Below are 12,378 nucleotides of genomic sequence, written 5' to 3' on the forward strand. Positions count from 1 at the left end.
GAGGCATGGATTAAATATCTCCTCTATAACACATTCCCTGCCATGAAATTTCATCCAAATGGAAAGAATCCAAACCAATTAATCTTCCTTTTTTTTTTTTTTTTGCTTGGAATTCAATTGGTACCTACTGGTAGTCCATTACATTCTTTTGGTAGCAAAAGATATTGCACTTCTTCAAAGTCATCCGTGTGTCATTAAGTCAAAGCTAATAGGTAGGTAGCTCTCTATCTAGAATGCATGCTTTCTGAAGACCGTCAGCAGCATCTGCAGGAAAGCCTCCATGATTGCATCTCCGTTTCAACAAACTGTGGCCACACCGCCGCGTGATTTTCAACTATAGAGGGAGACGTCGGTAGTCAGAAGCCATATGCAACAGCGCGTCGGGAGCTCATGATTTCATGGTGCAGATGGGGACGACAATGACGAGGATGACCGTGCACGCGGCCGCGGCGATCAGAGCAGCGATCTTGCAGACCTTGGCGCGTCTGAACTCGGCTTCTTTACGTTTCAGTAATGAGTCGTAGCCTGGAGTATAAATGTCTTCCATCCAATATTCTAAGTTGTTTGGGTTTAAAGATTCTTGTGTCTAAAAGTGAAGAGACGTTAGAAATACGGTGAATACTTGCAACAGGTTAAAGACGTTCTGATAATCATCACTCCTGAAGCATCTAAGAGTTGTCTGCAGCTGGAGGTGACCGAGGCTCCCCACACGGCCCACCAGCCCCTCCTGCCACGGACCACCAAGGACTCGGGCTCCCACACACCACAGATCGCACCTGCCCCTCCCTGACTACAAAGGTCACAATGGTTTTGACACAGGAAAACCCACAGGTCTTCTAGGAGCAAGAAAAACAGAGCCAAGACAAACGAGATTCTAAACTTCAAGGGCATACAACCAAGAATAGGCTGGCCCCACTATAGGGGAAGCAGGGCAAGTCATTGAAAAATACTCTCCACTAACAGTCCCTAAGAGCAGAGCTGTTTGCAGCAAGGCTATCACATCACTCTGATTCAGTTCCCAGTTCCTTGGAAAAGCCTCTACTGAAAAGTCAAAGGCACCTCCCAGATAAGCCGTTCAAAAAAAAAAAAAAACCAGAAAATATTTCCATTTCAAACATTTCTGGGCAGGTCAGGTCACTGCTCAAAGGCAGGGACCACAGACCCGTAGCCGACTATTCCCGTGCCAGGTGCCACATCCCCATGGGAGAGCCCTCACTGGTATTTGTCTCCTGGTCTCCGTGAGATTAATGAACTATCTGCAGAAGAAATATCCCATTTAACCTGTACTGCCCATGAATCCCATTCCCCGTGGATGGTTATAATCTGTTTCCATAAAGAAAGGCCTTGTTCTCATTTTATGGCAAACATTTAATAATGTGTCACATGAAAGCAACAACACATTGCAACTCCAAATGGGGTCACCTAAATCTCTGAAACACAAGCAAAACAGCTCTTCTGAAGATTTTCTTACATTGTTTAATGCACATAAAGGTGGACATGTTCCAAATGACTCACACACACACACACACACACACAGGATTACAAAACAAATGCTTCCAAAACTAAAAAAAAAAAAAAAAAACCTCATTTGTACCACGTTATTAGAGTGTCAATGATTCTAACCCACAGTCCTCATTCTCCACCTGTTCTTCTAGTCCCATCCTCTGTTCTTTCCCACCTTGCTCTGCGCCCCCAGGAGACTGGCCCATGCGGATGCTTCCCAGGGGGGCTCAGCCTGTGGGGTATCAGTCCCCCGGCACCCTCCCTGCTGGGCCACAGTTCCCTCAGGCACCTGTTCTCAGAGCTGGGGGTCTCGGTGGGTTTCAGAAACAGCTCCCTCCCCTTGGCCTTCAGATCCAAGCAAGGGCAGCAACAGCCTCTCACTAGTGCTGGTCCCGGGGTGCTTCCCGGGCGCTAACCGCTGCCAACACCACCACTGCAAGCAGTCCCCTCCTCCCCGCTCTCCCAGCTCCCCGTGAGTACGCCATCTGCTTCCTGCTGGGACGCTGAGCCCCATGTGCTGTGGCCTCTTCTGGGGGCTTCACTGCTCTCCTGCTGCTAAAGGCCTCCTAGCACGGGGGTCGCTGGACTCCAGCCCGTGCGCCCAGTCCAGCCCAGTGCCTGTCTTTGTGCAGCCTGCAAGTTAGAAACGGTCCTTACATTTTTTTAAAGGTTGAAAAAATAAAAGGAAAATAGTAGTCAATGATATGTGAAAATTACATGAAATTGAAATCTCAGCATCCAAAAATAACGTTTCATCGAAGAGCCACAGCCCATCACTTACAAATTGCCCATGGCTGCTTGAGACAACTATCGGTCGAGCTGAGCAGTTGTGATGGAGACTGCAAAAGGCTCGCAAGGCCTAAAGTAGTTACTGTCTGGTCCTTTAGAGGAGAGTTTGCGAACCCCTGTTCTAGCATATTCTGTGCAACACTGGGATTATACAGAATAGGACGTAGAGGTCGCTGCAACTCTCCCAGGTCTCCTTCCTTACTGAGGTGTAATGTTGAAAGACTGTTGGTCAAATTTTTCGTGTTATCTGGAGGGGTGGAAGAGGGCGCTGGCCACCTAAGGACTCTCATCGTGAGAAACAGGACACGCTCCACAATGGAAGCATCCTTGAAGCGCAGGATGCTCTGACCAGCCTTTGCAAGAAAGCACCTCTGCCGAGTCCCAGGAGCCACGGTCTTCCTGAGCCTCCCAGAGCAGTTCTGCTGCCGCCCGGCTCTGGCTGTTAGGATGAGCTTGGGCCACAGCTTCCTCCCCACCAGAGCTCTGCTCTCCACGGGCACCTGGGATCAGTCTGCCCTCCTGGACAGCTGGACAGGACAGCTCTTCAGCAACTTAGTGGGCACTCTAGAAGGGAGAGGGGGAGACGGATGGGCCTATTTGGCTGGGATACAGGTCCAGAGGGGTGGGCTGGTCCGAGTGGAAGTCTGAAAGAGCAGCCCTCCCTGCTCTGGCACCTTGGGGACAGGCTCTGACCAGCGTGAAGCAGCCACCTCCTCTCCCCAGTCTCCCCAGGCCGGCTGAGGAGGTAAACAGTGTGTAAACAGCACATGAGATTCTGCCTCCTTCCCTCCAGCTCAGATGCAAGGAAACTGGCTTCCTTTATAGGTATATACACTTCATGGGCTGGGATTCAGCCAGTGACATCAACTATTTTTAATTAGTTTTTTCAATAACGGCAAGCTCTAGTGACACCAAGGAGCAGAGAGGTGACCCGAGATTTCAAGGGACACAGGGAGCATCCTCAGTTGTTAATGACGCCTACTGAACATTGGAAGTGAAAACAGGGCTCGCACTTTTGCTGCAGCCTCACGTGGCCATCGATGGCGAATTTACATCTTGACGCCAAGGGACCCCAAGCAGACGGTCCAGATGCGGAAGCTGCCCTAAGGCAGTAGCTGGGGCGCTGCAAAGCGATGCAAACAAGGAGGGTGGTGCCCCTCTGTCTTCACCGAGCCCCCGATGCCTGCTCCGCTTCGCTGCAGATGCCCTCGCCAGGCTATCGAACTCTGCTCCCTCCTATCTTTGTGCAGCTGGATACACTATCCTTTGCATTTTTAAGTGATGTTGCCTAAAGCTCTCTAATCCAAAGATCTGCTTTTTTTTTTAATAATTTAGTCTTTATACTTAAAAACATTGGCACTTTAAAGTCTGTATCTCTATCAGACTCCTCCTCCCAAAGTCTAAAAAGATGTTTCTCAGTTTACCACTCATTCAGTTACTCTGACCTGGTCAAGGTCATCCCATGATGCCAGTGAAATACCGATTATTCCACTCATTGAGCCTTTCACACCTCTGGGCCCTCCCTAGCATGCCTGCAACATGGATTGCAGTGTGATGCCCACGGCCAAGACCCTGGGATCCACCTGCAGAAGCATCACAGCAGGATGATGGCCAGCAGGATGATGACAGGAGAGGAGGTGGCCTGGAGGAACAAGTGGCACACAGTGTGCACAGGGACGTACATGCAGGAGGGGACGAGGAGTGGGGTCCTGCCAGGGCAGTGCTGATACCAACCCCAACCTGACTCTCAGGACCTGGCCAGAGCCCCCCTTCCCATCACTGCTGTCACTGAGGGCCCAACATACACAAACGTCATTGCAGTCATTTTTGTGGCATGAAGCTCCACCATCCTCTCATCAACAGGAAAATGGCACGGTGAAGAGGCAACAGAGGAGGAAGAACACGAGACTTATTGCCGGATAGTCCGATACAAATTGAGACTTGTTATTGAGCTTCTGGGGGCCTCGATATCCTCATTTGTAAACTTGAGATGCACATTGTAACTCCTGCCTGCAGGCCACTGTGCCCTGCACGAGTCACCGCTGCAAAAATCAACGTGCAGAGTTGATTGACTTAAGCATCCTTTCTTCAGCCCCTAAATGCCCTTTCAATGCTTACTTGGTGCCAGGAACTCTAAATACATTATTTTCATTTCTCACAATGACTCTCCAAGTTAGATACGATTACGGCCATTAACAGGTGAGGTAATCAAAGCTCAAACAAGTGAGTGTGCCAAGCCACGCAGCAGAGGAACCCGGATTAGAACCCCGCACCTTGCAAAGACACACTTCTTCTCACCACTGCACTGGCCCTTGGACAGCCCTCCCTGCTTTACAGCAAGGCCATTTCAGGGGATGCCAGCCCCCGCCGGCATCTCTCCAACTGCCCTTTGAGTGGCGTGGACAGTCCGGGACCTGTACGAGACTGGCAGCGTCGGGACGATGGCCTTGCTGCCCACAAAGCTAACCGGCTGGTGGAGACAGACTGCTTCCTGTGCTCCTGAGGTGATGCGGACACACATGAGATGCAGTGTGAACAGAACCGGTTTAACAGAAAACACGCCCTCCAGCCGCAAGCGATTCACAGGGCTTCCGAGGATGGCGCTTACCTGGGACTGCTCCGTATGGAACCTTAATCCATAGCTTGGCTCCCACAAATATGCTTATCCCACGTGCTACATGTGGAAGGAGAAATCAGCTTGTACTTCATTAAACAGTTGGGCTCAGGTCTTGTGAGCATATATGAGAATCTGCACTTGTTAAGGAGTCTTTAACGCATCGTTAGCAAATCAGACGGCCAACGTACATCAATCAGTCAAGCAGCCCCACTGCGAAAGGTTTACAGACCAGTAAGGAAAACAGCAATCCCCTTGTTTTAAAAAGATCTCTGTTCTGCAATGTATTCAAGTTCAGAATTCCACGGTGGGAACCCGGGGAGCTGAAGGGTGAGGGAGCAGGCATCTGCCATGGACTCCTGCATCTGCCAGGGCGTGGCTGGACTCCCCACCTTCCCCCACCGCCCGGGGCAGTGAGAGGCTCACCTGCAGGTCCAGAGCTGTCAGCTTGCCCTTGTCGCCTGCGTTGCGGGCATACTCCTCGATGGTCCAGGAAGGCTGGCCCCGCTTCACCTCGGCCAGCTCCGTCAGCCGCATGTCTGTGTACAGAGGGTTGTTCTTCATGTGGGCCTTGAGGGAGGTGGGGTAGGGGTGAGGGCTGAACACCTGCTCGACCAGGAAGCCGTCTTTGGGCTGCTTGGGCAGTCGATGCTGCGGGGGGATGTCGTACTGCCTGTCAGCCTGCAGAGGGGCACAGAGAAGTCCAGGAAAGAGGCACAGGTGCCATCGGAGGTCACAGTGCAACTGCGCGGACGCCAGCTTTTTATCACTAGGCTCTGGAGAGTCCAGGCAGCCAAAGGCAGCTCTTCACAAGTACACAGAAGGTATCTCCATGCTGGGGGACATCCTCTAGGAAAAGCTCGTGATGTTACAGGTACTAGTGTGACCCAACGTTTCTGCGCCAGGGAGAGATTATTTTATCAAATTCTCGCCCCCATGACTGCTAGTACTACCGCTCACCATTCAGGCAAGGAAATGGAGCCCAGACAGACTCAGCGATTTGCCCCAGGGTGCACAGCCACTAGTGAGTAGGCCTGGAATGGAAGCCTGATCACCTGGCTCCAGAGACTTCCTTAACCACTGCAGATCACCGCCCACTCTCTTCTTGACCAGTTTGTGGCTGGTACTGAGGAGAGTGAGATAAAGAGCTGGCTGAAACCACTGACACCATGTTACTGCTCGGGCTGGAAGAAGCCGAGACGCACAGTGCACGCTGGGGGCCTCTAGTGATTTTCAGAGACACCTGCGTGGCCTTCAAGATGGGGGAACAGCCTGGACTACAGCGTGGAGGTAGGCAGTTGCCCAGCATAGCTGACCTTCACTCATGTCCTCAGTCCTTGAGTTTCAAACCAGGGGCTCTGTTCTCCGTGACCCGTTATAACTGGGATCTTCTATTTCAGGCCCTCGGAGCTCCACACAGATGTCACTTTTTCCAGGAAGCACTCCCTGACCCGCCAAGGCTGGGCCAGCACCTATCTGTGGGGCCCCTCAGGACTGTGTACAGAGCCTGCAGCCAGCACTGTCCCTCCGAACTGTAACTGCCTGTTTGTCTCCTCCACTGGACTGTGAGTTCCTCGAAGGCAGGGGACTGTCCTGACCACCTCTGAATCCCCCACACCAGTGATGTCATACCACCAAACAGAAGACATTCCAGTATTTGTTAAAGGGATGGATACCAATGCCATGATGTCGTGCATATGAAATAGAAAGCAAAAAGTTGTGGATGTGGGCAACAGAAAGAGAAAAAGGACAGCGGAAAAAAAAATGTGACAATGAATATATGTATGTTCATGTATAACTGGAAAATTGTGCTCTGCACTGGAGTTTGACACAACATTGTAAAATGACTGTAACTCAATAAAAAAAATGTTTAAAAAAAAAAAGAAAGAGAAAAAGGAAAAATTAGAACGTGAGCGGGGCTGAGTGTTGATAAGCAAGAGGAGAGTGAGTGGGGTGTCAGGAGAGGCGGGAGTCCCCCTGATGAGCTATGTACACGAGTGTGTGTGTGTGTCCCCGACCCGTGGACTGGGACCCGGCACGCACGCCCACCCACCAGCAACCCAGACCCGTACCTGTCGGCTCTTGCCCAAACACAGTGTCACGTTTAGTGCTTCCAGACCACCAAGACTGCCGGCACTGATTCAGAGGAAGCAGTGTAAACTTGGCCAAACCCAAACAGGAAACTGAGACTGCCTCTTACTTTCTGGCTCACCAAGCTCAAGTGTCTTCTAAGGGGATGCGCTGATTTTGTTTACTCTGCTCATCACCCCCGCCCACCCCTCAGGGTGCCCTCGCTGCACACACGCAGGGCCTGCACTGAGCTGGGGGCGCGGGAGGGGGGCAGGTGCCGATAATAACAACTCAACAGCATAGCTACAGTGACTCAAGGGCTGACTGTGTGTCCACCGCTGGCTCGGCGCTGACATGCGGTACCTCATTTCAGCTTCTCAAGACTGCGAGGGTGTAACATCGTCATCCCCACTGCAGATGCGGAAACTCGGGTCAGAGAGGTTAAGAGACTGGCCCAACGTGGCACAGCTGGGAAGTGGCGGAGCCAGGGCTGGAACGTGTTCTCGCTTCTGAGATGGAAAGTCGCCTGCTGCCCACGCCTGCCTCCCCGCTCCCACCCTCGAGGTGTCCGCGTCCTGACACAGCGGTCGCTCTGTGTGCCTGAGATATTTTTAAATGAAAAGCTTGTATCTGCTCTGAACAAAGAGAACTAAAGGCTGGAGATCAGAGGCCAGCGATAGTCCCTTGGGAAGCTTCAAAGGCTTATGAATTAAGAGGCCTTGAGGGACGCAGGGCCGAGACCGGCACAGAGGAGGTGGACCAGACATCCCTGACGGAGGAGTTGCGTGGAGAAGGCCTGACGGTGGGATGGGGCCTGGCCATTCTTGACAATCTGTCCGTATTTGCTGCCTGAGTGAATGAGGGTGGCATTCTGGAGGGGAAACAGGAAGACTCGTCAAGGTGGCGCAGGGCCCAGTCTGGGTGAATGAGAGCCCTGCCCTTGGGGAGAAGTGTGTGAAATTCACCGGGCTCTAGCGGCCTGGCCGAGGAGTTGGGAACTTTTTGTTGAGCACTGGGGAGCCAAGGAAGAGATGGAGCTCTCGGAAGGTGAACATGGTGGCAGTGATGACATGAGAGGAGATGGAAGTGGGGGCAGGTAAGTGAGAGAGGCCAGTTACGAAGCTGCCCCCAGCGCCCAGGTGGGAGATGGTAAGCGCTTGGACTGGGGGAAGGGAGGGTGGATCTACAGGGAAGGAAACATCACAAAAGATAAACCCACAGGGTTGATTGGCCAAACTGGAGGTGAGAGAGCCCACGAGGAAAGTCAAGGATGAGCGGGGCCTCTTCAGTTTGGGGAGTTGCTAGAATGGTGACCCCAAAATGGGGGTAGGGAGAGGGGAGACCGGCTCTGAAGGAACAGAAAGTCTGGATGGGGCACCCGGCCCGTGGCAGCCATCTGGGGGAACTGGCCTTGAGCAGTGTGAGATTTGGGAGGCAAGCTGGTCACCACCATGGGAAGCATCGGCCCAGAGGTGGTGAGAGCCACACACCGGGGGGGAGAAATAGGGTCCCAGAAGGAGACAAAATGAAGACAGCTAACCTCAGACGCGAGCAACTTGGTGCCGCGCATTTCAAGTGGATCCTTCTCGAGTTTTTGGCTGTTTCTGTTGGTTTCTGGAGGTGCTGACCTGCTCTAGATTGGACGTGTGGCTGGTTCCGTTTAACCTGATATTTCTATAGAAATGCCCAACCTTTCAAATGCCATAAATGGCCGTTTTCAGGGCTACCTAACACCCAGGGCTCCAGCACCCCGGCCAGACCCTGGCAGCGAAGAGACACGATGGCTGGGCATCTTCTCTGAGCATATCACACCCTGGTTTCTCTCCAACACCACGTGTCATGAGAGGCTACAGAAGAGAGCAGCGGCCGCCCCAGATCCCAGAGGTTCCTTTGGGATCAGGAGAAAAATCACTTATTTACTCTTTTCCTCTGCTTCGGACCCTGAAGACTTCCTTAGGGCCTAGTTTTCCAAGCTTTTCCTCCTTGGCACCATTCAAGAGACTCAGCCTCCCACTCTGGCCTTGGGCATCTGCAGCCACATCGTCTTCACTGCCACTGATGACTGGTCCCCCGTGACCTCAGGAGGCCCTGTGGTCTGTCCACTGACTTTTAGAAGGGAATTGAGATGAGCAACAAATTGCAATGGCATCACTTTGGCCAGAAAGGGTTCCCTGTAAGCCATGCAGAATTAAGAAGAGAAGCCATGAGTCCCACTGAAACAAACCACCCGAACTGCAGGGGACCAGAAAAAGAAAGCATCAGAGTGTGTGTGTCTGCACTCACTCGAGCACTGACAGAAAAGACGTTGGCTGTAAAGATGCAAAAACTCTCCAGCTTCCCTGTAACAGTGCAGGGAAAAAAACCTCAAAAGCAAAGGAAGATATCATATTAAGAGCTGCTGTCCTTGGGTGGTGGAACTGTGAATAATTTCCTTACTTATCTTTTTTTCTTACTAATCATCTATTGATCTTAAAATGAAGAAAACTCAAGGGTTTAAAAAGGAACACCATGCATGCAACGAAGCGCATGAAAGCGGTGTAGAAGCTGGAGGGCTTTTAAGTCATTCCCCTCATTTTCTTTGCCTGTATCTTGCTGGTTCAGAAAGGACAGGAAAAAATCCTCAGTGATGCGTGTCTGCTCTGCCACCCTCTCCATTCTAAGACCATCAGGTCTCTCACCACCTGTCCAATATCTGAAGCCCCCTGGTGGAACCAACGACAGCCTGCGCTGTCCTCTCTGCTCTAATGTGGAAAGCCTGCTGAATCTGGAAGGGCAACGAGCACACGGAGGCAAAGGCCTCTTTCTTGTATAACGTAACTTTCTAGGCTTGGAAACAGACCACCCTAGGATGAAGCTTGTGCCCCGTTCCAGGAGCTTAAATTTACCTCTTTTGACTTGCGATGCCAGTCCTTAGTCTCTCCGGGGCCTCTGTCTTTGATCTCCTCCTCACTGACGGCCACGCGGCTGGTGTAAGTGATGGTGCGCCAGTCCCTGGGCGAGTTGGAGATGCTGGCGATTTTGGATTCTGTGGCACTGTTCTCCTCCGTCAGGGACCTGGAGGATGGCCTGGTGAAGAGGCTTTTTTTTAAGGCCTTGACGCGAAGGCTTTCGCTGTTGCTTCCACTGGCGTCCGAGCAGCACCAGTCGGCGGTGTTCTCCAGTTTGGGCCCGTGGGGGCCATTGTGTGCCCGGAACATCTGGGGAGAGGTGCTCTCATCGGACAGAGCCTCACTGGTCAAGGAATTCAGGTCTATCTGCACACTCACCTTCTCGGGTTGCTGCATTTTCTGATCCAATTTGTTGAGTTTGCCCAGGACCTGGGAGATTTCCTCCCGGACGCCTGACAGCGATTCAAGCTTCCGTTCAATTTCACCGATCCTAAGCACCAGTTTGCACACGCTGGTCTTCAGTTCCTCTTCCGAGTGGTGGCTGTTTTCAGGCCGGCTGCCCTTTTCTCCTTTGCTGCTGGGGAGCCCATTGGCCATCTTGGTTAGGTTGTGCTCCGGCGAACTGTCACAGTCCGACTTGTGAAGCTGAGACAAGGACCCTGTGCTGTTGTAGCAGGAGGACTGTATCACTCCCGTAGAGCCGCTGATGCTCATGTCATCGAGAAAGCGGAAAATGTCGCTGATGTCATCGCTGACGATTTCCGAGTCGTCATCTGACTGCTTCATGGCGTGCCTGTCGCTGTACTTGCCCTGTCCCGAGGCACACAGGTCTTTGCATTTCTTCGGCTCCAGCACGTGCTGCTCGGTCTGGGTGCCCACACTGCTGGTGTCTGAGCTGGGCTGCCCACCGCTGCAGCTGATGCTCTTGTCTTTAAACTTCTTGATCGGTTCATGCTTCTCCATGTCAACAGGGGACGAGATCTCCTTAGATTTGAGCCCGTTTGGTTTGGCCGCATAGCCGACGGGGAGAATCGGCTGTGGCTCCTTTGGCGTGAGGTAAGCTGGGCGCCTGTCTGGGGTTGGGAAATTGGGGGTCTGGCTGCTGGCATTCGGATAGCAGAGCTTCTCCTCGGAGGGATTTCTATTGAAAAACGACCGTTCAAAGTCAGGGACTTCTTCGGTGTTTAGGCTCCAGCTTTTGGCTGGCCATGGGGTCTGCTTGCCGGGCCGCCCCGGACAGCGCCTGGCCTCCTGGGTCCCCATCACTGGAGTGGGTCCAAAATACGTGGAAGCTTGAAGGTCGTCTAAGCTTTCATGCTTTGCCCGCCTTTTGTCAGGAACAGGGGAGTACATGGGGTTCAGGTACTGGCTGTTGTAGGGTATCTCAAAGCTGTGATTACAGAAAGGCGTCTTGTGGGGCTCTTTTCGGCTCTGGGGCTCCCCGTGCTCACCCTCAGCCTTGTTAGAGGGGCCAGCCAACCCGGGAGACACAGTCATCAGGTTGTGAAAATCCTCTTTGAAGATGTTCCTTTTCTGGACGCAGGACTGGACCACAAAGGGCTCCTCATTCGAAATGAAAGTCTCCTTGATGCCCTGGGTGAGGGGCAGGGAGTCCTGATCGGAAATGGACTCGTTCTCGATGTTCATGGGGAAGTAAGTTCTCTGCATCTCACAGGGCTGGGGGCTGGCCACCGAGTACGGGGCCAGAGCCTGCAGCCTGTCCAGGGAGGCCGCCCGGGTTTTTACCTCTTTGCTGACCCCCAGCAAGAAGTTGGGCTCAGAGGCGGGGACGAACTGCGAGCAGTCCTTGCAGTCCATCTTCCGGCACTTGGACAACTGCCTGGCGGGGTAGCCCCGGCTGAAAGGCCTCTCGCTCAGCTCACAGTTCAGGGGCTCACACTCGGCCGCGCCGCAGAGCTCCGTGTCCGAGCGGCACGAGTCAAAGGACGCCTCCTTCTTGCGCCCCTTCTGCCGGCCGGTGGGCAGCTTCTCCTTGGCGGCGCCCCCGTTCATTTGGATCAGGTTGAATATCGTCACGATGTCTGCAGCCACCATGATTTTCTTTGATTGCTGGTTATTCACGGTGCATTTCATCTTGTCTTTGAATAACGTGGCTGGAAAATTGGGATCGAGACAAGCCGTGTAGAAGAGCACGCTTCTCAGTTTGGCGAGCTGGGACAGATCGAAGCGGGCGCACAGAGATTTGCACAGGTCCTGGTAGGACACTGTGTTTTGCTTGCTGTCCAGTTCCTCCAAGATCTTCACCAAGAAGAGGGACGTTTCCTGATTGGTCTCCATGATTTAGAATTTCAAAGGCTCACTGACAACACTGAAACTTCGAGTCAGCTTCTACGGGGTGACAATATCGAAAAAGAGAAGAGAGAAAAAAGAAGATTATAAACACCAGTGGAGTTTGCAGTTGAGCTGGTTATGAACCACATAAAGAAATGCAAGGAAAGACTTTTTAGTGCTTAAAAATGTAGTAAGTGCTTTAAAAATATTTATAACATACCA

The 12,378-nt window shown here is 52.4% G+C and overlaps 1 protein-coding gene across 1 annotated transcript; it reads right to left on the reverse strand.

Moving 5' to 3' along the window:
• Window positions 1-206: 206 nt before the first annotated feature.
• Window positions 207-12,162, reverse strand: MINAR1 (membrane integral NOTCH2 associated receptor 1). The gene is made up of 3 exons (XM_006208793.4): window positions 9,862-12,162; window positions 5,333-5,587; window positions 207-586 (listed from the first exon to the last, which is right to left on the reverse strand). Exons 1-3 carry the CDS (start codon window positions 12,160-12,162, stop codon window positions 389-391), a joined length of 2,754 nt encoding a protein of 917 aa, XP_006208855.1. The 3' UTR covers window positions 207-388.
• Window positions 12,163-12,378: the final 216 nt, after the last annotated feature.

This window comes from Vicugna pacos, chromosome 27 (assembly GCF_048564905.1).
Source record: "Vicugna pacos chromosome 27, VicPac4, whole genome shotgun sequence".
In the NCBI taxonomy this organism is placed as follows: Eukaryota; Metazoa; Chordata; class Mammalia; order Artiodactyla; family Camelidae; genus Vicugna; species Vicugna pacos.

What these genes read in the sequence shown, in the direction of transcription:
- MINAR1 (XM_006208793.4), bottom strand. Translation starts at nt 12,162, where the DNA reads ATGGAGACCAATCAGGAAACGTCCCTCTTCTTGGTGAAGATCTTGGAG. An exon ending in GGCATCGCAAGTCAAAAGAG is followed by an intron (nt 5,588 to 9,861) that starts GTAAATTTAAGC and finishes GCCCCTCTGCAG; the next exon opens with GCTGACAGGCAGTACGACAT. An exon ending in TGACAGCTCTGGACCTGCAG is followed by an intron (nt 587 to 5,332) that starts GTGAGCCTCTCA and finishes CTTCACTTTTAG; the next exon opens with ACACAAGAATCTTTAAACCC.